Source organism: Aedes aegypti, chromosome 2 (genome assembly GCF_002204515.2).
Source record: "Aedes aegypti strain LVP_AGWG chromosome 2, AaegL5.0 Primary Assembly, whole genome shotgun sequence".
NCBI lineage: Eukaryota > Metazoa > Arthropoda > Insecta > Diptera > Culicidae > Aedes > Aedes aegypti.
Window position 1 is genome coordinate 281881357 of NC_035108.1, and position 24926 is coordinate 281906282.

Consider the following 24926-nt stretch of genomic DNA (forward strand, 5'->3'; position numbering starts at 1 on the left):
TTGATAATATTGACTATAATCAATAATTAATTATTGTTGCAATTATGCAGTCAACTAATAATCTGCATTTGGATAGAAAAGCTCCGTAATTTGTCGCGTAAATGTACACGTGAAGGACTTTGGGTGTGGATTTATTTGCATGGACAAATATTTGGAGCCACTGTTTGGTAACCTTCGAAGTGCGATACACAACTTTCCCAATAATCCATCTACCAAAGCACACCACAATATATCATGCAAAAATGGTCAACTGTCAAAGAAAGATTTCAGCTACTGTCGAACTGAGGAAGTGCTCAAACGAACACCACTGAGAAGCAGGCTTTGTTCCAGTTGGGACGTGAAACCAGTTAGAAGACGAAGAAGAATTCTCTAAAATAGTAAATAAATATTTTCAATTACAACGCTAACACACACCTCTCAAGCCGAGGACCTGAGATCGAATCCCATCCCCGAGATAGTCACTAAAAATTTCAGTGACGACTTTCTTCGGAAGGGAAGTAAAGCCGTTGGTCCCGAGATGAACTAACCCAGGGTTAAAAATCTCGTTAATAAAGATAGAAAAAAAAATTACAACGCTTTCCGTGCACACGCAAAAAAATTGTGCGGTAAAAACTACCATTTTAGGGGGTTAACTTAAGCGCTCGCACCGGCGATTTTCAGCGGACCAGAAATTCGCTTGATTTTACCATGTCTGTAGTCGGAATCAGATTGTTGTAAATTACTTCTGTCAAATGTACTAGTAATGCGGTGGGGTGTACCGTAAACATAGTAAATTGGTCTGAATTTCCATGGTAGTTTCAAGAATGGGTGTAGTCAGCTAAAATAGTTATTTTTACCACAGATTTTTTTCCCGTGCAGCGACAAGGAAGTTGGACCGTTGGACCAGTCTAATGCACTGTAAAAGATTTCTAACCAGAGCTTAGTCCTTATTCGCCTTGAAGTCTTCAGATCTTTTTCTTATTTTCCGCTATAAATAAGAACGCTATAGTTCGTAATTGAATAGCTACTGGCTGTTACGAGTATGTCAAAAAACAAGTGGACGAACAAAATACACCGAATTTGTGTAAATCCTACTCAGACTCGGAGTGAAAATCTATCATCGTGTCCTAGCATCATCCACCTCCATTCAACTTGCTCCGGGCTTTCGCTGACAACGTGTCTGCCAACCCTATCCGATCGCTTTTCCACTGGGGTATTATGTTTTGCGCTGTCCTGTCTGTCGTGTCTGTCTGACCGGTGCGCGACAAGCAAGCAATTTTTTATCTTCTCATCGCGTTTTCATCGACCGTATCAAACCGAGTGAAAATTGTTCAAAAATCAAGCAAACCTCAGTCGGAACCGTTCGAAATTTAGTGGAAAAGATTGCGCCCGCAGCTGTGCTCATCTGAGAGGTTTTATTTTCGTTTGCATCTTCCGGAAAACAGCCGAAAAGGTCGTCAGAATGGCGTCCTACCAAATCGCCAATTTGCTCGAGAAGGTACGTCAAAATGTTGAACCACAAAGTAGTAATCTCATCCAGTTTGATGGTTATACTTTCTGGATCGGGCCCGAAAAATAACCAGAAAAGGGGACAATGATGAAAAAAAAAACAATTTTCGTTCATGCGTTTTGTTTTTCTGTTTGTAAAATAAGAAATTTATTTTTGCATTGTTTGTTTTATGTTGTGATAATATTTACTGAGACAAGGAAAAATGTATTAGTTGCCTGTCCTAATTGTTCTCAACCTGGACTGTACTATGGTTTATTGTATATGATTTAATTTTGTCTGTGGTTCAATGTTACTTTAAATACCACTGTCTTTTGAAATTCCTAGTTATGTTTAATTTATAACAGCAATAGGGCAGTGTTTTCCAAATAGTAGATCGCGACTCACTAGTTGTTTTGTGCAATAATCTGCGAAATAAAAAATGCACCAATAATTCGTCAGGGTCATATTCATAATATCTATAAATATCATGATGGCAGAATGGTAAAATTTTCTATAAAATAATGCATTACATTAGAGGCGCGACCATGTTCAAAACCGTGAAAAGGACAAACGTATAGTAAATTTAGAAGCGTCTTCTCGAGCCAAGATTAGACTAATAACTAACAGTATGTTTGACATTTCGTTTCCATATCAAATTTTCTCTAAGCCTGCTTATCATACGTTGTTGCTTGAATAGATGATTTGTGTTCGATTCATTACTACCTCACATTGTTCCCTTTTTCTACTCTTTTCTGAGTATGTCCAATTTCCCATGTTTTGTAATTCACACAATTAGTATATTTAAATTATAACTTATTCTATATTTTTATAAAAAAGTTACTCAACTCACGATTCTGTTTTCCATTTGAATGGCATTGGATCTACGAACATCAAATAATTAACCAGAGACTTCTTTGATTAGAGTTGAATCTAAAACTCTTAGCATTGGTATACCTTTTAAGAAGATTCCGTAATTCATGTTGGGAAATTTGGTATGACATCGCGTAAAACATTAGAACGTATTTTCGTACCTACTCTCTGATATTGCTACAGCTCTGGTTATCTCCGACCATAAATAAATTCGACGAATTGGGTTCACAGTAACATCCTAATATGAACTTGCTGAGCAGATTTCAATGTTTAACATCGTAGTCTTCAAGGAAATACATTTTACAATCTTTGAACACCAGAAGCCATAGTAATCTAAATTGATTGACCTCGAATTCAAATCGTCACAATTACAGGGTGGCCACCGAACCGGGAAAAACGGGAAAAGCGAGAAAAAGACGGGAATTTGAAACCACCGGGAAAAAGACGGGAAAAAGCGGGAATTTGAGAAGATCACCGGGAAAATCGTTTTGAACGAACATCTTCAAGCTGTGATTTACAAACCAACCTCCAAAATAAGTTATAGAAAGTAGTTATGTTTAATGATATTGCCATGAGGCATTTTGAACAAATATCTTTCAAACAGTGATGATTTAATTTCAACTATGCTACACCATATTTCTTAAAAATGTTTCACTCTTTTCTTAGCAATGTTTCGAAATATTTTTTGAATTTTTGTTCTCGCACTGTCAGGGCTAAAATTTTTAAACTTTTCTCTAACTTTTTTAACTCGACTTTTTTAATCAAAGTTCAATTACTTATTGCAGATTTGTTAAATAGTACAACTAATCTTGAAAACAAGCCTTTATTTATAAAAGCTTGAATATGTCACTAGTTATCTAATCGACAAAATTTTGAATAAAGGCTCATTTTCGATTTTAATAACGATCAAGCTATTACAGCTCATATAAAATGTGTAGAATGTCCATACAAAAAGCATTAAGAGAGGATGGGTGGATATTGAAAAAGATATTTTTTGTGTTATTAAAATTGTGTGTAAGCCCTAAGTAAGTGCTTCTACATGTGTGACCTTGTTTCATCCATACCTTGAACTAATTTGCTTCAGAGAACTCTTTATTTTTATGAAGAAAAATCAAAGGATTAAGAATTGAAATAATTTAAATTACGGTAAAGAACTACTTGGGCATCTTGATGATTTACATAGGCACGTGGGGCTTTTGTCGGCCAAATTCTCTAAAATTTAGCATTAAGATGCACTTGAGATGATTATAAACCAAAGCCAACCCTCGAAATTTTAAGAGCACTAGTCTAGAGAACCAAACAGAACTCTGAGCTGAAATTTTGATCGTTTTATCATCACCAGAATGCAACCGATCCATCAAATTTTCGACGCAAACGGTTGTCATGTTCTCTAGACCTTATAAGTTGTACTTGAAAATTTGATGTTTGGCTTAAAGGGCATATTGTTGGTAAATATGGTTCAAATAGCATTCAAATTAAATCACTGTCGTGTCAAGAGAAGGATTGTCACAATTAACCATCTCTTTCCCATGATAGATAGACAAATCGATTCAGATGAATACTATACTATGCCGTGGTTTACAGAATAAGATTATATATAGATTAGAACAATCTGATAGTCAACTTATTGTTCCAATCATGAAACTATTGATGAACAATCAAATACTATGGAAAAACAACTAAAACATAAATTGACGTTTATATTGAGCTGTTCGGTAATCCAATCCGCATGGTTATTAAATTAATTAACTCATTACGCGTGGTAAAGATGGACAAATTATGGGTGAAATTATGAAAAAAAAATCCACGTGGGATTTTAACCCAGGACTCTTGTATGCTAGACGAGCGCTTTACCAACTAAGCTACCGAGCCACTTGGTGACCCAATAACTGAGTTGGTTACAAGTTTAGAATTCAAATCCCTACAGACCACGCGGACCCCTTTCATAACTCATGTCCATGGTCTAAAGGCGTAATGAGTTAATTAATTTAAACTAAAACAGTTTACACTTATTTAAACAAAAAAAATGTTGCAGTGATTTTCATAGAAACGATTTTTGATATAGAAAAAGTCAATTAAAATTGTAGGAAAGAATGGATTAAAAACCGGGAAAATTATGTAAAATATACCGGGAAAACCGGGAAAAAAGCGGGAATTTCAAAATCGAAGTTTTGTGGCCACCCTGAATTATTGCTACCGATGCTCGGAAATCTGACCATCAAGTACTTTTTTTATTCTTAGTCTGTTTTTTTGTGAGATTCATTTCTTCTCTTTTATATCTACTTCGAGAATTATTATCTGCATATTATTAATTCATATCAGTGGAAAAGACTGATTCTATAATTTGAAACAATAAAATGTTCAATCATTATTTATCTGTGTGGATACCATTACCAAACAGTAAACTACAGATGAACACGTAATGCACTTAATTCGAATGAATGTATTGTATTACTCAGGATGCTGAACCTTCGACGTTAGTTGAGGTAATGTAAGCTATTACTGGGCTGCAGAACAACAAGGCTGTTGAAAAGGACTAGCTAGGGCCCTAAGGGCCAAGCTTCTCAAACACGTTAATGAACAGCTGCCCGAACTTCTTCACAGTATCTTTTTGAAGGTTGTCCGGCCATTTGGCCGAACGCCGTTTGGCCGAATGCCGTTTGGCCAAACGCCATTTGACCGAATGCCATTTGGCCGAACGGGTCGTTTGGCCGAATGCCGTTTGACCAAATTACGAACAAAAAATATCAAATTACTACAACACTTCTGTGTAAGATTCTTAGGTGTTACCCAATAATTAATCAGCTAATTAATTGATTTTAATGATGTAATAGGACGTCATGTTTGTCACTGTATAAGTGCTCCAAGCCAATGATAAAATTGACCCGTTATTTTAGGACTAAGTTGTGAACTCCACATGTTGCAAGAATGCCGGACCCTGCAAAGATGGTGTTCACATCGGATCCGATTGGTACAAGTAAGCGTGGAGCGCTGCGAGCTAGGTGGGCGGATCCAGAGTCTATGAATGGAGAGTTGCGCAAAGAGTGAAACCAAATCTACCTATCGAACTGTCAAACCGTCTACCTATCGAGCAGACCAGCAAAACAGATAGGGGCTATTTTCGAAGACGAAGAAGAACAACCATTCAAAGAAGTCTCTTCGCGCAACTCTCCATTCATAGACTCTGGGCGGATCAAGTGCGCGTCGATTTAACGTGCGTGTTGCAGAACCGAGGATGGAGATGCGAACACGAACCAAGTATTGTGTGATGTTAACCTTCCAGTCGTCGCGCGGTTTGTCACCGTCATATCCACCACGCTGCTGTTGTGCACGAAAAGCGAGGTTTTTTCAACAGTGTTGTACAAAATACAACAGCGCGACGACTGAAGTGTTAACTAAATAAATGAAATGAATGTTTTTTTATTAATTACAGCTGTTTACAATTTAATAACTTTTTAAATTTTATTATTTTTGTTTCTAAAAAAATCTAGTTTATTGCAGTTTCTTCTATATTGATCGGAGAACCTTCAAATTAAAAATATAAGAAATTCGTCGAATACAGCGGAATTGGAACCGTTCAATTTGGTCGATTTTCTCCATACAAACTTCAAGCTCGTTCAAATTTTCACGGTAGCTTCTGGGGGTCCCAATAAACAAATTTTTGAAGGTGTAAATATTTTCGAGATTTGATCATTATAGGCCATCCTAATCCAATGTTGCATTTGTAAAGTATTCGCGACCACAGTTGATCCTATTTTTTACAAGACAAAGCATAGGAAGTCGCTTTACGATTGGTTCTGATAAAATTAAAATGTAATTAAAAAAAACTGTTAAGCGTACGAAGTCGGACTTTTGCTAAGCTATATAATCAGCAAATTACAGAGAAAAAAATATAATAATCGAAATAATGCAGAGACGCAGTTGTTTATAATCTGTTCAAGTTCATATTCTTAGCCATTGAACGCTTGAGCATGAACAGTGTTCACATTGGCTGTAGTTCATTCCATGTTTTGCAAAAATCCCATAAACATGGAAACACGTGATGAATTTAATGATGCAAATTCAGCATACTTGATTGTAACGCATATAATTTTAAATCTAGGTTACCTAACCAAGACATTTTCACTGTATCTAGAATTTAATGTGTTATGAAAAACAAAACTTGATATTTTGATAACAATTTGAAATTTCCTTGACCTGACAAAAGGTTAATCCACCAGGTTTGCGTGTTACTAATAAGGGGCGGTCCATTGATTACATAAGGGGTTATAGGGGGAGGGGGGGTTTGAGATTTCGTACGCACCATATAAATTATTTTTAATTTTCATACATAAAATCTTACCATGGGGGGAGGGGGGGTCGAAAAACCGCCAAAATTGTCTTACGTAATGAATGGACCGCCCCTAAAATACAAAATTCGGATTCTGCTCGGATAATCTGGTTAATTGAATCCCAATGCGATATTATAATCGTCACTCACACTTCAATTACAGATGACGTCCAACGATAAGGACTTCCGCTTCATGGCCACCAACGATCTGATGACGGAACTGCAGAAAGACAGCATCAAGCTGGATGATGAATCGGAAAAGAAAGTCGTCCGTATGGTGCTGCGTTTGCTGGAGGACAAGAACGGCGAAGTACAGAACTTGGCCGTAAAATGGTAACTTAATATCTCAGTGAATGCTGATAGTTGTTTCATGCGAGGAATTATAATTTTATATTCTAGTCTTGGACCACTGGTTAACAAAGTGAAGGAGAATCAGGTGGAAACCATTGTCGATTCTCTTTGCGCCAATATGGTGTCGAACAACGAACAACTACGTGACATTTCCAGTATCGGACTGAAAACCGTCATTTCGGAGCTCCCACAGTCGTCGAACTCTCTGGTACCGAACGTGTGCCAGCGCATTACTGGCAAGTTGAGCAACGCCATCGAGAAGGAAGACGTTTCCGTGCAGTTGGAAGCATTGGATATTCTGTCGGATTTGCTGTCCCGGTTCGGCGATTTGTTGGTCCCGTTCCATGACTTGATACTGAAGGCACTGGTTCCTCAACTGGCATCGGCTCGTCAAGCTGTGCGTAAACGTACGATCGTGGCTTTGTCACATCTCTTGACGACTTGTAACAACAATTCGTACAATAAGGTTATTGAACACCTGTTGGACGGTTTGGAGAAACCGCAGGATCAGAGTATGGTGCGAACCTACATCCAGTGTCTGGCCGCTATATGGTATGACAAATAGTATGTTGAACATTACCAGATGGAACATAATCGTAATTTTTTTTCAGCCGCCAAGCTGGTCATCGTTTGTGCAACCACATCGAACGTGTAATGTTTCTACTGAACCAGTATAGCCATCGGGATGACGATGAGCTTCGCGAGTTTTGCTTGCAGGCTTGCGAGGCTTTCGTTCAGCGTTGCCCGGAGGCAATTATGCCACATATTCCATCGGTAAGACGAATGATAGTTTTCTATCTTCATAACATGTGTAACCAATTGAAAATCTCATTTTCCAGATTGTTGATCTGTGCTTGAAGTACATTACCTACGATCCCAACTACAATTACGAAGCTGATGATGGTGATGGTGGTGTTGCGATGGACATGGAGGACGATGAAGACATCGACAGCGAGGAGTACAGCGACGACGATGACATGAGCTGGAAAGTACGTCGTTCGGCGGCCAAGTGTTTGGAATCTGTCATTTCCACTAGACACGAACTGCTGGAAGACTTTTATAAGACTCTTTCGCCGGCACTGATTGCACGTTTCAAAGGTAAGATTATATGACCGATTTCGAAGAGTTTCGCCCCATCAACATGTTGCACACGTTAGATTAAATTTTAAAACTTTTAGTAAAAGGCCAGCTGTTAACTTATTTCAATAGTAATTATTTACTGATACCGTAACAATCGGGATGGGAAGATCATTCTGTGAAACCTTTGAGCTTGAATATTGACAAACTGGAGTACACTCAAAATAATATAACGTCATTGTTACGTGAAAACTCATCGCACTTTTCACGTATAGCTCTTACGTAAATCATAGGTACCCTATCCCCGAATAAACGCATGATCTTTTGAACTTCGTCCATTCCACCGGCGTTACACGTAAGAGCTACGTGGATTTTTCGGTAGCCTTTACGAAGCGCTTCAGTAGGACCTAGATGGTTTTGCATTACATTTTACCGCAATAAAGACCAACCTTTTTCATAAAATAGGCTTAGGAAGAAAACTATTTCCCAATTGGAAAATGTAAATGAACTTAATTTTTTTGTTTTATTTTTTTATTTCCCAAATTTTGTAAGTTTGGTCGTCTTGTTGTAGCATTTGCGTGCTATAATTGATAGAGTTTATAAATCAGGTATAAAATATTAAGTAATGCAGAGATTCATCGGCATTCAAAGCATATTTACCTTGAAATCAATTTTATACAGGGTTTAAAGTTTCTGAAGTTCTTCGAAAATCTAGCGGGCACCATCTTAGCAATTGAGCTCAATACCGAATGTACGTACAATATGCGAGGTTTTATCAAATTAATTGATGTAACACCAACTAAATAAAATAAATATTTAAATAAAATAATCTGATTCTTCAAAGCATTTCTGTAATAATCTCTAGTGTAGAACTAGCCCTCGTGCGTTAAAATACACTCAAATAAAGATTTAAAAAAAAAAAAAAAAAATGTAATAATCTCTTGACGATTTTTATACAATTTCTACAGAGCTCTCGAAGAACACTCTGTAGATGTTCTTTGCTGAATTTACGTAAGAATTTTTGGAATCCTTGATGAATTTGTGAAAAAATATTGGAACAAGCTCCCACTAATATCTTGTGCCGGTTACATAGATAAATTAAGAGTATATTATTGGTAAATGGCTGGGCATGGCGTACCATTGGTACCTCGCGTACCTGAAGGAATAAAATAGACCCCTTTGTGCGGTCCTTAGCCTCTTGCCCAGCAACTCCTATCCCTACCTCCTCGCGGTACTGGCCGGGGTACGAGTAACCTTAGGGAAGATCGGGTAACCAATCCCCGGTGGGAACTTTGGTCGTATGCTGACAGGGAAGAGGGGGTTTGCTTTTGCTTTTGCTTCTGCAAACCTTGAACGTCTGTACTCCATGTTAGGAGCGGCTCACAACAGCGTCTGTTCCCCATGTATGGGGCGGCTGATCATCGTCCGAGTGCCAGAGAAGGACTCTAAGCTAAACTGCTCACTATGGTCCTCCGAACATTTAGGGGGAATGGTTCTCCGGAAATCTAGGGGGTTGGTGTCAGGCCCTGCAAACCAGCCGTAAAAAAATCAAGCAACGAAGAATCAACGAGAGAATACGAACCGGGACAATCGGCGAAGACCACAGCGACGTAAAGGGACTACAATTGGAAGCTCGGTACGTGGAACTGTAAATCTCTCAACTTCATCGAGAGCACACGCATACTCGCCGAAGTGCTGAAGGACCGCGGATTCGGCATCGTAGCGTTGCAGGAAGTGTGTTGGAAGGGATCAATGGTGCGAACGTTTAGAGGTAACCATACCATCTACCAGAGCTGCGGAAATACACATGAGCTGGAAACAGCTTTTATAGTGTTATGTGATATGCAGAGGCGCGTGATCGGGTGGTGGCCGATCAATGAGAGAATGTGCAAGTTGAGGATCAAAGGCCGGTTCTTCAACTTCAGCATAATAAACGTACGTAGCTGCCCAAGCCACGACGTCAAAATCATCATAGGAGATCTAAACGCTCAGGTTGGCCAGGAGGAGGAATTCAGATCGACGATTGGAAAGTTCAACGCCCACCGGCTGATGAACGAAAACGGCCTACGACTAATTGATTTTGCCGCCTCCAAGAATATGGCCATTCGTAGCACCTACTTCCAGCACAGCCTTCGATACCGATACACCTGGTGATCACCACAGCAGACAGAATCGCAAATCGACCACGTTCTGATTGATGGTCGGCACTTCTCCGACATTATCGACGTCAGGACCTATCGTGGTGCTAACATCGACTCTGACCACTATCTGGTGATGGTCAAACTGCGCCCATAACTCTCCGTCGTTAACAACGTACGGTACCGACGGCCGCCCCGGTATGACCAAGAGCGGCTAAAGCAACCGGATGTCGCAATTGCCTACGCGCAGCACTTTGAGGCTGCATTACCGGAAGAGGATGAGGTGGATAAAGCCCCTCTTGAGGACTGCTGGAGAACAGTGAAAGCAGCCATCAACGATGCAGCTGAGAGCCACGTTGGGTATGTGGGACGAAGTCGACAGATCGATTGGTTCGACGAGGATTGTAGACATATTCTGGGCATAAGGATGCAGTGCAGGGCGGTCATGCAGCAAAAAAAAACCCGGCAGAAAGTGGAGCATTACAGACGGAAACAGCAACAGCAGACCCGCCTCTTTCGGGAGAAAAAACGCCGCATGGAGGAGACGAAAACCAACCAGCCCCCACTTTGAGGGAGGTTAAGGATGTCATTCACCACCTCCACAACAATAAAGCTGCTGGTAAGGATGGTATCGTAGCTGAACTCATAAAGATGGGTCCGGAAAGGCTAGCCATTTGTCTGCACCGACTGATAGGCACAATCTGGGAAACAGAACAGCTACCGGAGGAGTGGAAGGAAGGGGTAATCTGCCCCATCTACAAGAAAGGCGACAAGTTAGATTGTGAGAACTTTCGAGCGATCACCATTCTAATTGCGGCCTACAAAGTATTATCACAGATCATCTTCCGTCGTCTGTCACCTGTAGTAAACGAGTTCGTGGGAAGTTATCAAGCCGGCTTCGTTGACGGCCGATCGACAACGGACCAGATCTTTACTGTACGGCAAATCCTCCAAAAATGTCGTGAATACCAGGTCCAAACGCATCACCTTTTCATCGATTTCAAGGCTGCATACGACAATATCGACCGCGTAGAGCTATGGAAAATTATGGACGAGAACAGCTTTCCCGGGAAGCTCACGAGACTGCTAAGAGCGACGATGGAAGGTGTGCAAAATTGTGTGAAGGTTTCAGGCGAACAATCCAGTTCGTTTGGATCCCACCGGGGACTACGACAAGGTGATGGACTTTCGTGCCTGTTGTTCAATATTGCGGAGGTGTTATGCGGAGAGCCGGGCTTAACAGACGAGGTACGATTTTTACGAGATCCCGTCAATTTGTTTGCTTCGCGGATGATATGGACATCGTCGGCCGAACATTTGAAAAGGTGGCAGACCTGTACACCCGCCTGAAACGCGAGGCAGCAAAAGTTGGATTGGTGGTGAATGCGGTCAAGACAAAGTACATGCTAGCTGGTGGAGCCGAGCGCGACAGGGCTTGCCTAGGTAGCAGTGTTACGATAGACAGGGATACGTTCGAGGTGGTCGACGAGTTCGTCTACCTTGGATCCTTGCTGACGGCTGACAATGATGTTAGCCGTGAAATACGGAGGCGCATCATCAGTGGAAGTCGGGGCCTACTATGGCCTCCAGAAGAAGCTGCGGTTAAAAAAGATTCACGCCCGCACCAAATGTACCATGTACAAAACGCTCATAAGGCCGGTAGTCCTCTACGGGCATGAAACGTGGACGATGCTCGAGGAGGACCTGCAAGCACTTGGAGTCTTCAAACGTCGGTTGCTTAGGACGATTGGCGGTGTGCAGGAGAACGGTGTGTGGCGGCGAAGGATGAACCACGAGCTCGCCCAACTCTACGGCGAACCCAGTATCCAGAAGGTGGCCAAAGCTGGAAGGATACGATGGGCAGGGCATGTTGCAAGAATGCCGAACAGCAACCCTGCAAAGATCGTATTCGCTTCGGATCCGGTTGGTACAAGAAGGCGTGGAGCGCAGCGAGCTAGATGGGCAGATCAAGTGCGTATCTATTTGGCGAGCGTGGGGCAGAACCGAGGATGGAGAGATGCGGCCACGAACCGAGTATTGTGGCGTGAAATAGTTGATTCAGTGTTATCTGTGTAGATGTTAACTAAATAAATGAATGAACAAATAAAATGTATGATTCTGTGTAAAAATGAAAATATAGGGTAGGTGTACCAGTTATGGACATAGTGGTTCCCTATTTCGCCATACGGGATTACTTGAATGTTTTCACATTTTGAAAGATTTTGTCTGTTGTAGTAGTAAGAATTAAGATATATCTTGATGTTTAAACATTCAAAAAGATTTAAAATGTGAAAGTTAAGAAAATTTCACGTATGGCCAAATAGGGAACCACTATGGCCATAACTGGTACACTTTCCCTAAACGGAAGAATATTGATGTCTCAATATTACCCTAGTTGCAGTCATCTTCCCAATGGATCACAGATGATCCATCATAAAACATATTTTTTTTCAGTTCTATTCAACTTTACATCTTTTGTTCTGGTGATTTATCCAGATATCACATGTTCTATTTTTGAACTACCCCGTGGGAAAGAAAGGGTTAATTGAATAATGATTTCGAAGCTTTTCTCAGTTTTGTGGTAATGACCTACATTAAGGTGAAACATCTCAGAATCCAAAGATGGCCGGCACAATGGCCGACTTGTGCCCCTACTCACGATTTCAAAGGCACAAAACTGGAGAAACAGTTGGCAAACGTTTCTGATCTTCTTATTTTAAGCTTTCTGCTAGTGCACAAAGCCAAAATAAAAAGCGCACGGTTGTTGGATGCTTTCTTTGCGAGATTTGTGCCTTTGAAGTTTTAGTGCAATCTTAGAAGTTGATTCAAAACTGTTTCACCTTAAGGCGAAGTAGGCCGTCATTGAAATGATTACGCGTCGTTGATGTTTGTTGCTGAATCATGTCACAAATTAAAGAATATCAGTTGATATTGCACTAACGCATCTGAAAAAAGTATCAGCATACTTTCTGCATTTCTGCGCATATAGTGATAGTTTTCCGGATCAATATGAACTATGAGCACAGAGTTTTATCAATTTGAGATTGTGAACTGCAATGTCAACATGGCTGCCAAATCAAATGACGGGCTACTTAGCCTTAAAAACAGTCACTTTCAGTTTAAAGTCCAGGATTTCACATAAAACTGAAAAAAAAAACATTTACTTTCATGGACATATAGTTTTTGCCAACATTTGTCTTATCCATGGTTTCGAATGTGGACGCGGTTCTGGTCCCTTTGCTATCAAGATATGGAGAGTCGACTGTAGCTACTTATCGAGCGGTTTAATCAAAATGTGGTCTTCGGCAAAGTTATAGCAGATAAAATTTCGCTGGACAAGAGTTGGAGAACATTTCTATCGACAAAAAGTTACGTGACTGAAGACAAAGGGTTTGCCTCTCCCATAGTAATATTAGTAACATTTGCACTAAGTGTTAGTTGGGATGTCCAAATAAACTTTAAATAGCGTGTGCACAGTGATTTTTTTTTTAAATCACTTCAAAATTTTGGGAGGATGATATTTACCATAATTGACACCGTTTAAAGATAGGGGAGCTAAAACTTTGAAATTTGCATCAGTCTAATGAACATATTAAATTATATTATTATTGCTCTGTATGAAAACTTATTTTGTCGTTCACATCTGTAAAAATATTCAGACCGTTTGCAGATGTAATTTAATTGAGCGTTCTTAATTATCTTAAAGGTACATTACCTACCTCAAACCTTTGTAGGAATATGTGGCGAGACCATCACATACGAACAACAATACATAATGTCAATAAAATTCTTTCCTGTATTTTTTTCCAGAACGCGAAGAAAATGTGAAGTCGGACATCTTCCACGCATATATCGCCCTGCTGAAGTCAACGCGCCCAATCGGTGATGATATGGTACATGATCCGGATTCCATGGAACAGGTTCCCAGCTCTATCAGCATGCTGCAGGATCAGGTACCGATGATTGTCAAAGCCGTGCAACCACTCATGCGTGAAAAATCAGTCAAAACCCGTCAGGATTGTTTCCTGTTGCTTCGCGAGCTTTTGAATGCATTGCCGGGAGCGCTGTCCAATCATATCGATCAGCTAATGAGTGGAATCCACTACTCCCTGAACGACAAAAATTCCACTTCCAATATGAAAATTGATGCATTGGGATTTGTCTACTGTATGCTGGGCGGACACAACCCACAGGTGTTCCATCCACATATCAAAACGCTGGTGCCCCTGGTTGAAACTGCTGTCTTCGATCCGTTCTACAAAATTGCAACCGAAGCTCTACTTGTGCTACAGCAGCTGGTTAAGGTCATTCGTCCGCTGAACATTCAGACAAACTTTGACTTTACCCCTTACGTGCATCCCCTTTACTCGAGCACATTGCAGAAGCTCCGTTCCCCGGAAGTGGACCAGGAAGTGAAAGAGCGAGCTATCGCTTGTATGGGCCAGATAATTGCCAACATGGGAGATGTGCTGCAGCAGGAACTTAACACCTGTTTGCCATTGTTCATGGAAAGACTGAGAAACGAAGTAACGCGGCTAAGTTCGGTGAAAGCATTGACCATGATTGCTGCTTCGCCGTTGCGAGTAAACCTCAGCCCCATAATTGCCGAAGTCGTTCCTGTTCTAGGATCGTTTCTACGAAAGAATCAACGAGCACTCAAACTTAATTCGCTCACCCTGCTAGACACATTGGTCACCCACTATCACCAGCTAATCGACGACATGTTGCTGCGCAACGCCGTCTCCGAAGTTCCTCCATTGCTTTCGGAATCGGACCTTCACGTCGCTCAGCTTTCGCTAGTGCTGCTGACTTCGGTAGCCCGGCATCAACCGCAAGCTTTGATTGGAGTACACGAGCAAATACTGCCGGAGGTTATGACTTTGGTCCGCTCACCGTTGTTGCAAGGATCTGCCCTCAATTGCACTTTGAACCTGTTCCAAGCATTGGTACACGCTAATCTACCGGGACTCAGCTACCGCCATCTGTTGAACATGCTGATGTATCCGCTCAACAACCAACAGCCAGGACATCAGCTGCACAAGCAAGCATATCATTCGCTTGCCAAGTGCATAGCGGCACTGACGCTACAGGTGCCAAACGAGGCCGTGGCGGTTGCAAGGGAGTTTTTGCGTGAGATTCAAAACCGGCGCAGTGATGCGCATTTGGTGTTCTATCTTCTTACCATTGGCGAGATTGGAAGGCATTTGTAAGTATTGGTAGTTAGATGAACATTTTTGATATTGTTTTTTATTGGAAAATGTTTCCCGGTCAACCAGTCGATGATTTTTGACAGCGATCGATACCGATTCGTATTGAATCGTTGGCGATCGCTATCGTTGGACAAAGATCTATAACAAAATTGTAAACCTTGTTGGTCGGGTTGGTAATAGTGACAGTCACGTTGCTTTCCAGACCGTTATTGTCAAATACATATCTTCATCAAATCTGTGCTCACAAATCGATTCAGCTGCACTGCCGTTCTACGCATATTTGTCCCGAGCTCCATAAGGTTTACATAGCACATGCGAAAAGTAAGCGTAGAAGGGCAGTGCATGTCTGACTAAAATTGAAAAAGAAGTGTTCTCGCTAAACTTTTCTTAGGCTATGTAACATTGAGAGATTCTCTCCTCTCTCTCAATTTATTTCGATTATAACAGTGCAAGTAGCGCGGCTAAGCTACTATGAAGTTTTTCAGTATAGATTCAAATACAATGTCCTTGGCTTCTGTCCCGAAAAGCACTTAAAAACCAAGATGGCGTCGAAATCCAAGATGGCTTGCGGATTATCCAACCTCAAAATTATACACCTGCGTTTCGGCATTACGTCCACATTAGAACAAAGCCTGCTTCTCATCTTTCAATTTCGCTATTTTTCACATGTATGTAGTAATCGTCAGCAAAGAGTTGTGATAGGCGATTGCAGTTCCGACAGTTTTCACGCTACATCCGGTATACCACAAGGAAGCCACCTGGGACCAACGGCTCGAAAAAAAAAACACCAACGATTGAAAACTTGTTTCTTTGTTGTACAAAAAATAATGTTTGCATTGATTGCACTCGCCATGTATGTCAAAATCGTAGAACATGATTTATAAAATCGTTCATTTCATAGGGTAAATACCATTGCTCACCTAGTTTTTGTAGCCTATTTTACGCAATTTTTCCTCAGCTTTCTGATGGTGATCTCAGAATTTAAAACGAGCGGTGCGCTAATGGTGAAAAATCGATTTTTCTAACAAAATTCAAGATGGCGGTCGAATTCAAAATGGCCGCCAAATTTTGTTCAACTTCAAATGAGAGCTACCGTGTACGCACCAAACTTTGCGCAGTTAAGAAATTATCATCTTATTTTTGTTTCAAATAAGGCTAAAATATATATTTTTTTTATTCAAACTTCTGTCAATGATAGGCTTTTAACCCTTCAGTAGAACACATGATTTTAAAAGAATGAAAATAATTCATAAAAAATAAAACAAAATAAAAAGGGGATGCAATACCTTGTGCCTAACATTGCGCACAAAATCTGAATTGTTCCTAACTTTGCGCATGATGTGCCTAACTTTGCGCATGCCTTAAATTGCTTGTTTGCTCTGAATAATTTTACTTTCTTACTGGTTTTGTATTAAATAAAAAGGGTACAACTAATATGAGTTTCATCATGAGCTTTTTCGTGAATTTCAATTTAATTTGTTCAACCACCCCAAACATAGAGTGGCCACGAATAGTGACTTACACTGTTCTTAATTTTTACCATATATTCACAAGATTACAATCTGAGCAATATAGTTTACAGCCGTAGCTTATGCTTAGGGGTCATGCACAAATTACGTCACGCTCCGAGGGGGGGGGGGCTCAAGCCAAGCGTGACAAGTCTTACAAAAATTTCGGAGGACTAATACAAAAAACGTGACAGAGGGGGGGAGGTGGTCAAAAAAGTTGAAATTTAGCGTAACATAATTTGTGTACCATCCCTTATTTGTTTTCGTAAGTTGGTTTATATCATTTATTCTTTTGTTTTTTTTTTTTAATTCTTAAACTTTTTTTTATTTTATTGTTGTTTCTGTTCCTTATTTTTTAAATTTGGTTCCATCTCTTTGAATAACTATCGAAATTCGATGCTCGTATTTACTGCTGATGGTCTGAACAATTCGATTTCGCACAATTTGGAAGCTTTCTAAAGAAAATCTTCTCTGTTGCACATGTCGTCAGCTGGAAGTGGAGGAAGTTTGGGAGATATATCGTTGATCTCTCGCGATTAATTATTTTTTATTAATTTACCGCCATACGTATTAGATATACCATAATTGAACGGGCTTTTTTGCTAGACAACTAGAACTTGAATCATTGTGCATCAACTGGGAAGCCAACCTTTGCGCTATCAATTATCCAAATTTACTGTAAAAGTCTCCTCCTGCGTCAATACAGTGGGATTTCCGAGATTTTTCAATGCACAACTTTGCCTTCAGCTTCATACAAAAGGTACTTTCAGGAATATAACATGTAACCGCTGCCTTATAGATTGAGTGACCATTCTTGCTAAGATCGACAGCTTTTGTCATTTGCAATGACGTACATGTATTTACGTGCCATTCCGAATTGCTAGAAGTGCGCAAAAATTAAGACCCTCACGTAAAAAATGGGTCCTAACATTGCGCATCGCTTTTTTTCAAATAAAAATTCGACATATTGTATGGAAAATTAATGGAATTACTAGAATATTACCCTTTTTGCTAATACACCGCAATTATACTTCTCACAGCATAGTTTTGTTCGGAAAAATGTTGATTTTTGACAGAGCCACTCCTTAGTGCTTGTGCTAAGACGGTGTAAAAGTTGACGTTTATACGTGTGACGATAAGGTTTTTTGTTTATTTACTAACATTAACGAGCGTTTCTCAGTAAACAAATGTATGCCAAATACTTATTTTACATAAACGAACATGTTGCTGAAACTGAATTGTTAAAAAAATCAATAATTAATTATCATTTCTTCTGGCTTCTTAAAAATGCGCAAAGTTTGGAGCTGCGCAAAGTTAGGTGCGTACACGGTATATCCTTTCTCTATACGATGCCACTAAGTTTGCTATGTGTTCCAAGTTAAATATGAGACATATCACGTGAAGAAATACCCAAGATTTATCGAAAAATAGGCTTTTTCGCAAACTGATTAGCTAGCTGGCGTACGAGGGGTCCACCAATTTGAGAAAACCGAAAGGACCACCCTTAAGTTTTATCGAAAACTAGCGATCAGTGACATAAAATTGGAATTCTAACGATGGGTGCCGATGGCGGTCTGGTTTCTGCGATAATGAAAATTATTTGATTAATATTGAGATTGTTTTTCGTTTAAAATATTTAAGGCTCTAACGCAAAAAAACTCAAATGAACCACACAATTTACGAGAAAATATTTGTGGCAAAACTTTTGAACGGTTCAATATAAAGTTTAATTTTGGAAGTGTACATCAAAAACACCGTCTATTATCGAAAGAAGAGAAAATTTGTGATTGAAATAATATTTCTTCCAGCATATCTCGAAAGGAGATCATGTGTTTGCAATACAAATATACTTAATAATGGCATGTTCTTAAGTAATTATCATTCTAACAGCACATCTAGCAAGAATTATTAAAACAGAAAAATAAATGTTAAACATTCTTCTTCGTCTTCTTCTTGGCATTAACGTCCTCACTGGAACAGAGCCTGCTTCTCAGCTTAGTGTTCTTATGAGCACTTCCACAGTTATTAACTGAGAGCTTTCTTTGTCGCAATTGCCATTTTCGCATTCGTTATATCGTGTGGCAGATACGATTATACTCTATGCCCAGGGAAGTGTTAAACATTAAGCTTTACCAAATAATAAAATTAAAAACAGGATAAATATAAAGAGCAGCCTATAATAGGCTGCCTATTTTAAAAAGGAGGCAACATTTATTATTAAACCAATAGCGTTACCCCTACGCGCCCTAACTAGAGATCAGGGAGTCGTGAGTTCGATTCTCACTGAGAAGACGTGTAACTTTTCCGCAAATCTTCACATCATTTTGTCCATCTAATCCAATTGCAAATTATATCTAATGTTTAGCTTTTCGGTAGTTGTTAAACTTCCACTCGGCTGGTTAGCCGTAAACCACGATTCATAATTAAAAACAAGCATAGAAATCGGCTTTATGCGTACAGATTTGATGAAGATTCCTTCTGATAATAACGGTCTCGGGAGTACCGTGATCGTATTGTCAGTTAGAGACAAATTATGTGACTCTCTTCTTGAACAATTTCAGCAATCTCAACTCGATTGATTCATTGGCTCAAATAATACTCAACTGCTTCTCAGCGTCATCCGAAGATGTGAAAGGAGCAGCATCCCACGCGCTGGGCGCTATTGCTGTCGGTAATTTGACTCATTACCTGCCTTTCATTTTGAACGAGATCGAAGCTCAGCCGAAGAGACAATACCTGCTGTTGCATTCGTTGAAGGAAGTCATTTCATCGCTCTCCACATCGAAGCATGGCTTGGAACAGTTACTCCCATCGGTTCCGTCCATCTGGGCCGAATTATTCAAGCATTGTGAGTGTTCGGAGGAAGGATCCCGCAATGTCGTGGCTGAGTGTTTGGGAAAACTGGTGCTGGTCAATCCAGAAGAACTGCTTCCACAATTGCAGATGGCACTACGAAGCGAAAGCCATCTGATGCGCACGGCTGTGGTCTCGGCCATCAAATTCACCATATCTGACCAACCGCAATCGATTGACCCATTGCTACGACAGTGTATTGGACAGTTCCTGTTTGCACTGCAAGATCCAGAGCCAGCAGTTCGTCGAGTGGCATTGGTTGCATTCAATTCCGCTGTCCACAATAAACCAAGTCTTGTGCGAGAATTACTTCCGGAGTTGCTGCCACAGTTGTACTCTGAAACCAAGGTCAAGAAAGATCTGATTCGGGAAGTTGAGATGGGACCTTTCAAGCACACCGTCGATGATGGTCTGGACATTCGAAAAGCCGCATTCGAATGTATGTATACCTTGCTGGAACAGGGATTGGATCGCGTCGATATCATGCAGTTCCTTGAGCACGTGCAAGCTGGACTTAAGGATCACTATGACATCAAAATGTTAACTTATTTGATGACAGCGCGTTTGGCCGTTCTTTGCCCTTCGGCCGTTTTGCAGAGTAAGTCAAATAACACGGTTTTGTTGAAAGGTTAATTAATTAATTGTCCCACCTTTTTCAGAACTCGAACAATTTGTTGATCCATTGCGAGCCACATGCACCCTGAAAGTGAAGGCCAATTCGGTAAAGCAAGAATATGAAAAGCAAGATGAACTGAAACGATCAGCACTGCGAGCTGTCGCAGCTCTTCTCCAAATTCCGAAAGCAGGTATGGTGGATTTGCTGGTGCTCTCGTATATTGTACCTACTGTTTACGATTCAAAACGGAATCTTGTTTTCTTTCTCAGACAAAAATCAACACCTGGCGGAATTCCTGTCGCTGATTCGCAGTTCCTCGGAGCTACAGCCCTTGTTTGAGTCCGTGCAGAAAGATTCTTCCGTACTGACCAACAGCAATGCCGACAGTCTTTCTATGGACCAAAGCTAGGTGGAGCGTTGTGGTAGTGCGATAGTTTCTGGCTACTGGTTCAAGAGACGGAAGGTATGGTAAGTTACAGAACGCTACTGCTCATGTGTTTATATCTTCGGGGTAAAAGATCATCAAATGCGAAACTACATAACACAATGAACATCTCACGTACGACTGTTGCAGCAAAACAATGAAATAAGAAAGATTCGCGACAAAAATGAAGGTCGCATTCAAACGAATGATTGATGCATTTAGTTCTTAATCGCATTTCCGTGGGGAGTAAGCTCGGGTAACGACAAATGGTTCGATGCGCCCATTTACCCATGATGGAAATTATTATTGACATGGCAATTTCACGATCAGATGGGAACATCTAATAACATAAATATTTTACTTCGTTTTCTGAAATCTTTAAAACCATGCTGAATTCTATCAGATATAGTTACAATAAACCCACTGATACAATTTATCTGATTGGTTGTGATATTTCTATAACTATTCGAAATAAGCCATTGAGGAAGAACGAAAATCCTTCGCCCTGTCGAATTCCCCGGCGGAATTCGTACAAACTGGAATGTTCACCCGATATCTTCACGCGATTCTATAACATTCCCCAGAAAACCATTCCCCCGAAAACCATTCCCCAGAATTCCGTTCCCCAGAATGAACCATTCCCCAGAAAATCGTTCCCCAGAATGTAACATTCCCCAGAATTCCATTCCCCAGAATGCACCATTCCCCAGAAAGCTATATGAATATCCATTTTTTTTTCTTTTTTTAATTATTGCTTTGCGCGAGTCACTTATGTGGGGGCGCAGATTTCCGTAGCGGTAAACGCGCAGCTATTCAGCAAGACCAAGCTGAGGGTCGTGAGTTCGAATCCCACCGGTCGAGGATCTTTTCGGGTTGGAAATTTTCTCGACTTCCCAGGGCATACAGTATCTTCGTACCTGCCACACGATATACGCATGCAAAAATGGTCATTGGCATAGTAAGCTCTCAGTTAATAACTGTGGAAGTGCTCATAAGAACACTAAGCTGAGAAGCAGGCTCTGTCCCAGTAGGGACGTAACGCCAGAAAAGAGGAAGAAGAGTCACTTATGTGACAGGCTAAGGTCTGATGTGACAAAACAAATATGTAGGTAGGAGGGTTAGGGACATAATGAACACACGGGGCGAAATGGACACCCCCTTACTCTCTGGGAATATGCATATTTCAGCAAAACTTTATAAACTGTACGAAATCTGTATTGTATATGAACGTTTTGATGGTATAAAAGTTAACGCTTTGCTTCATTTGTCCTCTGAAATTCTACTATATTTTTTCTCAGCTTCAAATTAGTTTATAAGCAAAGCAGAGGAAGCGGGGGATTTATTTTAGAGCAAAGAAACATATTTCCATTCTATGTAAAATAAGCATTTACCTATTGTGTCCAATATGCCCCTAATCCCCCTATTCATGAGTATTTTGCATATTATTATAATACACCCTTTTTTTAATGCATTCTCATAAAATATACAGACTATATGTTTATTTTTGCATATATAGTGATGCACCCTTCTTTCAGTATTATCTCATTAATGATATATATATCGATGGAGAGCCCAAGCAAAAGGTCACTTGGCATAAAATAATTTGGTATAAAGTCATTTGCCATCCAGCCATACTTATGCTCCTTCTTTTCAAAAAGGATGTTCTTCATGTCATGCCAAATGGTCATTGGCCAAATGACCATTATATCAGATGGTCCTTGATCATTTAATCAATCATGCCAAATGCCTTCTTGCCATTTGGTATCCTTACGGAAAATTTTGTCTATATCGTCAACAGGAGAAGACTGAAAGAAGGGTATATCACTATTTTGTGCAAAATTAAACAAGTCATTTGTAATTTAAACTTGACGCAAAGAAGGGCGTATCATTTTAATGAGCAGAATAGTAAGTTTTTATTCTGCCGAGTTTACGTAATCATTATATCGGAAACGTATAATATGATACTACGAACGTCTTTATTCTAATCGGTGTAGCCCTAAAAAGTAAGAGATGATGCACCTTCTTAAAACATTGATGAAAAGCTGCATACATCACTACATTTGATAAAAATTGGACATAAGGTACCGTGGGGCAAGTGGGTAATGGATTTCGCATAGGTGGGATTCTTCAAATTCTAGAGACTTTAAATTAAAACAAATGAGGTCATGTATATTTTTTAGCTTGACTTTCACCAAATAAAAGCAGTATGCTGAAATTGATTCTTATGTAAACTTGAAGAAAAAAGTACAGAAAAAGTTTTTGAAAAACGTCTTCTTACTTTTCATTTGCCTCACAAGTGGGGCAAGTGAAAAGTTTATCGTTTTGAGCAACAATTTCAAAAACTAACAGTTATATTCATGATTCCTATCACCTTTAACATTTATTAAGGCGTCCCAATGAACAATAACATAAATAACAGGTAAACAAAGAACATTTTATTCTTGTTACTTGAAGTTTCTTCCGTTCAGTTATGTTTGTTGGAATGATTCGACAACATTATAACTGCAACATTTCCAATGGTAGTTCTTACATCATAGGACAGCAATTGCTTTTCTGCTCTGTAGAATTTTCACCGCTCGTTATTTGTTTTTATGAAAATCGGATTTGACGTCGGATAACTCTTCGTGAGAAATCCAACGGAATCCTCCAATAAAGTATTTCGAAACTTTCTTATGTGGGTAGACCAATACCCCATTTTTTATGTTTTGAACTAGCTTTACACAGACATTCCACGAGATTTCCGTGCGTTCTCTTATATTGGAACTTTTCAATCAACGTCTTACTTTTAATCGGCTGTCCGAAGTACACATATTAATATCATAATATTTGGCAACCTTTATTTAGAGAAATGCCATGATAATAGCTTTTAACGCTTTGAGTATAGTGTTTCTTGAATTATCAGCACGTTCAGCTATTTTATGATAATTGCGCACCTTATATACTTATAGCTACCTAAAGAGAAAACACAAATTTAATCTCTAATGAGAAACTTTTCACTTGCCCCACGTGATTGGAAAATCGACGGTGTTTTAATTTAGTTATTTTTAGTTCTATGTCGAATCAATTCTAAAACTTTTTTCATTGCAGTTTAAAACTGTCAGAGGGGACAACTTAAAAGTGGTACAGAAAATTATTTTCCGCAACTTTTTTCCGCTGAAAATATTAAAATAAGATTGCACGCCGCCAACTTGTTACGGAGTTATATTTAACAGGTTAACAATCTTTCGCTGTGTTATGCAATAATGGTTGAAAAATCTCAGGAATCTCTTACCTATCGTAATGTTCTGAATGGCCTCGAAGGTTTACGCATAAGTTTAAAACGTTAATTCACATATTCAGTCAAATATACCAATTATTTTCACTTACCCCATTTACCCACTTGCCCCGCGGTACCTTACATGTGAAATTATACATTTGGAATCTACTATACCGAAAGAAGGGTGTAGCTCTATTTTGTGCAGAGTAGTGATGAGTTGTATATTCTTTTAAATAAATATTGGATATTGTGTTTCCCCATAGACTGATCTATCAGTTTTTATAAGTGCCAATAAAAGTGAAACTACTGTGATAGTTCATTTGCAAATGAAATTTGAATTATGCGTAAAGTGTTCATAATAAGCAGCACCAATGCTAATCTTCTCATGTACTTGTATGGTGTTTGATTTTCAAGTTTTTTAAATAGATTATTTCAAAACTTTAAAGTAGGTATATAATTTTCTGGGGAATGGTCCATTCTGGGGATTGGTTTTCTGGGGAGTGGTTCATTCTGGGGAGTGAAATTCTGGGGAATGGTACATTCTGGGGAATGAGATTCTGGGGAATGGAATTCTGGGGAATGAGTTTCGGGGGAATGGTTTTCTGGGGAATGTTATAGAATCTATCACGCTACTCTGCACACCGTCCATCGTTGCTCTTATCAGTCTTGTGAGCTTTCCGGGAAAGCTGTACTCGTCCATATTTTTGCATAGCTATTTGCGGTCGATGCTACCATAAGCCGCTTTAAAATCGATGAACAAATAATGCGTTGAGACTTGACGGCATTTCAGGAGGATTTGTCATACAGTGAAGATTTTGTCCGTCG

The 24926-nt window shown here is 39.7% G+C and overlaps 1 protein-coding gene across 1 annotated transcript; it reads left to right on the forward strand.

Moving 5' to 3' along the window:
* Positions 1 to 1206: 1206 nt before the first annotated feature.
* On the forward strand, positions 1207 to 21281 carry LOC5565777 (cullin-associated NEDD8-dissociated protein 1). The gene is made up of 9 exons (XM_001650086.2): positions 1207 to 1477; positions 6832 to 7001; positions 7068 to 7571; positions 7631 to 7793; positions 7859 to 8117; positions 14045 to 15440; positions 19514 to 20403; positions 20465 to 20611; positions 20691 to 21281. Exons 1-9 carry the CDS (start codon positions 1442 to 1444, stop codon positions 20828 to 20830), a joined length of 3705 nt encoding a protein of 1234 aa, XP_001650136.1. The 5' UTR covers positions 1207 to 1441; the 3' UTR covers positions 20831 to 21281.
* The last annotated feature ends 3645 nt before the right edge of the window (positions 21282 to 24926 follow it).

What these genes read in the sequence shown, in the direction of transcription:
- LOC5565777 (XM_001650086.2), top strand. Translation starts at nt 1,442, where the DNA reads ATGGCGTCCTACCAAATCGCCAATTTGCTCGAGAAG. An exon ending in CAGTGTCTGGCCGCTATATG is followed by an intron (nt 7,572 to 7,630) that starts GTATGACAAATA and finishes ATTTTTTTTCAG; the next exon opens with CCGCCAAGCTGGTCATCGTT. An exon ending in TCTCCAAATTCCGAAAGCAG is followed by an intron (nt 20,612 to 20,690) that starts GTATGGTGGATT and finishes TTTCTTTCTCAG; the next exon opens with ACAAAAATCAACACCTGGCG.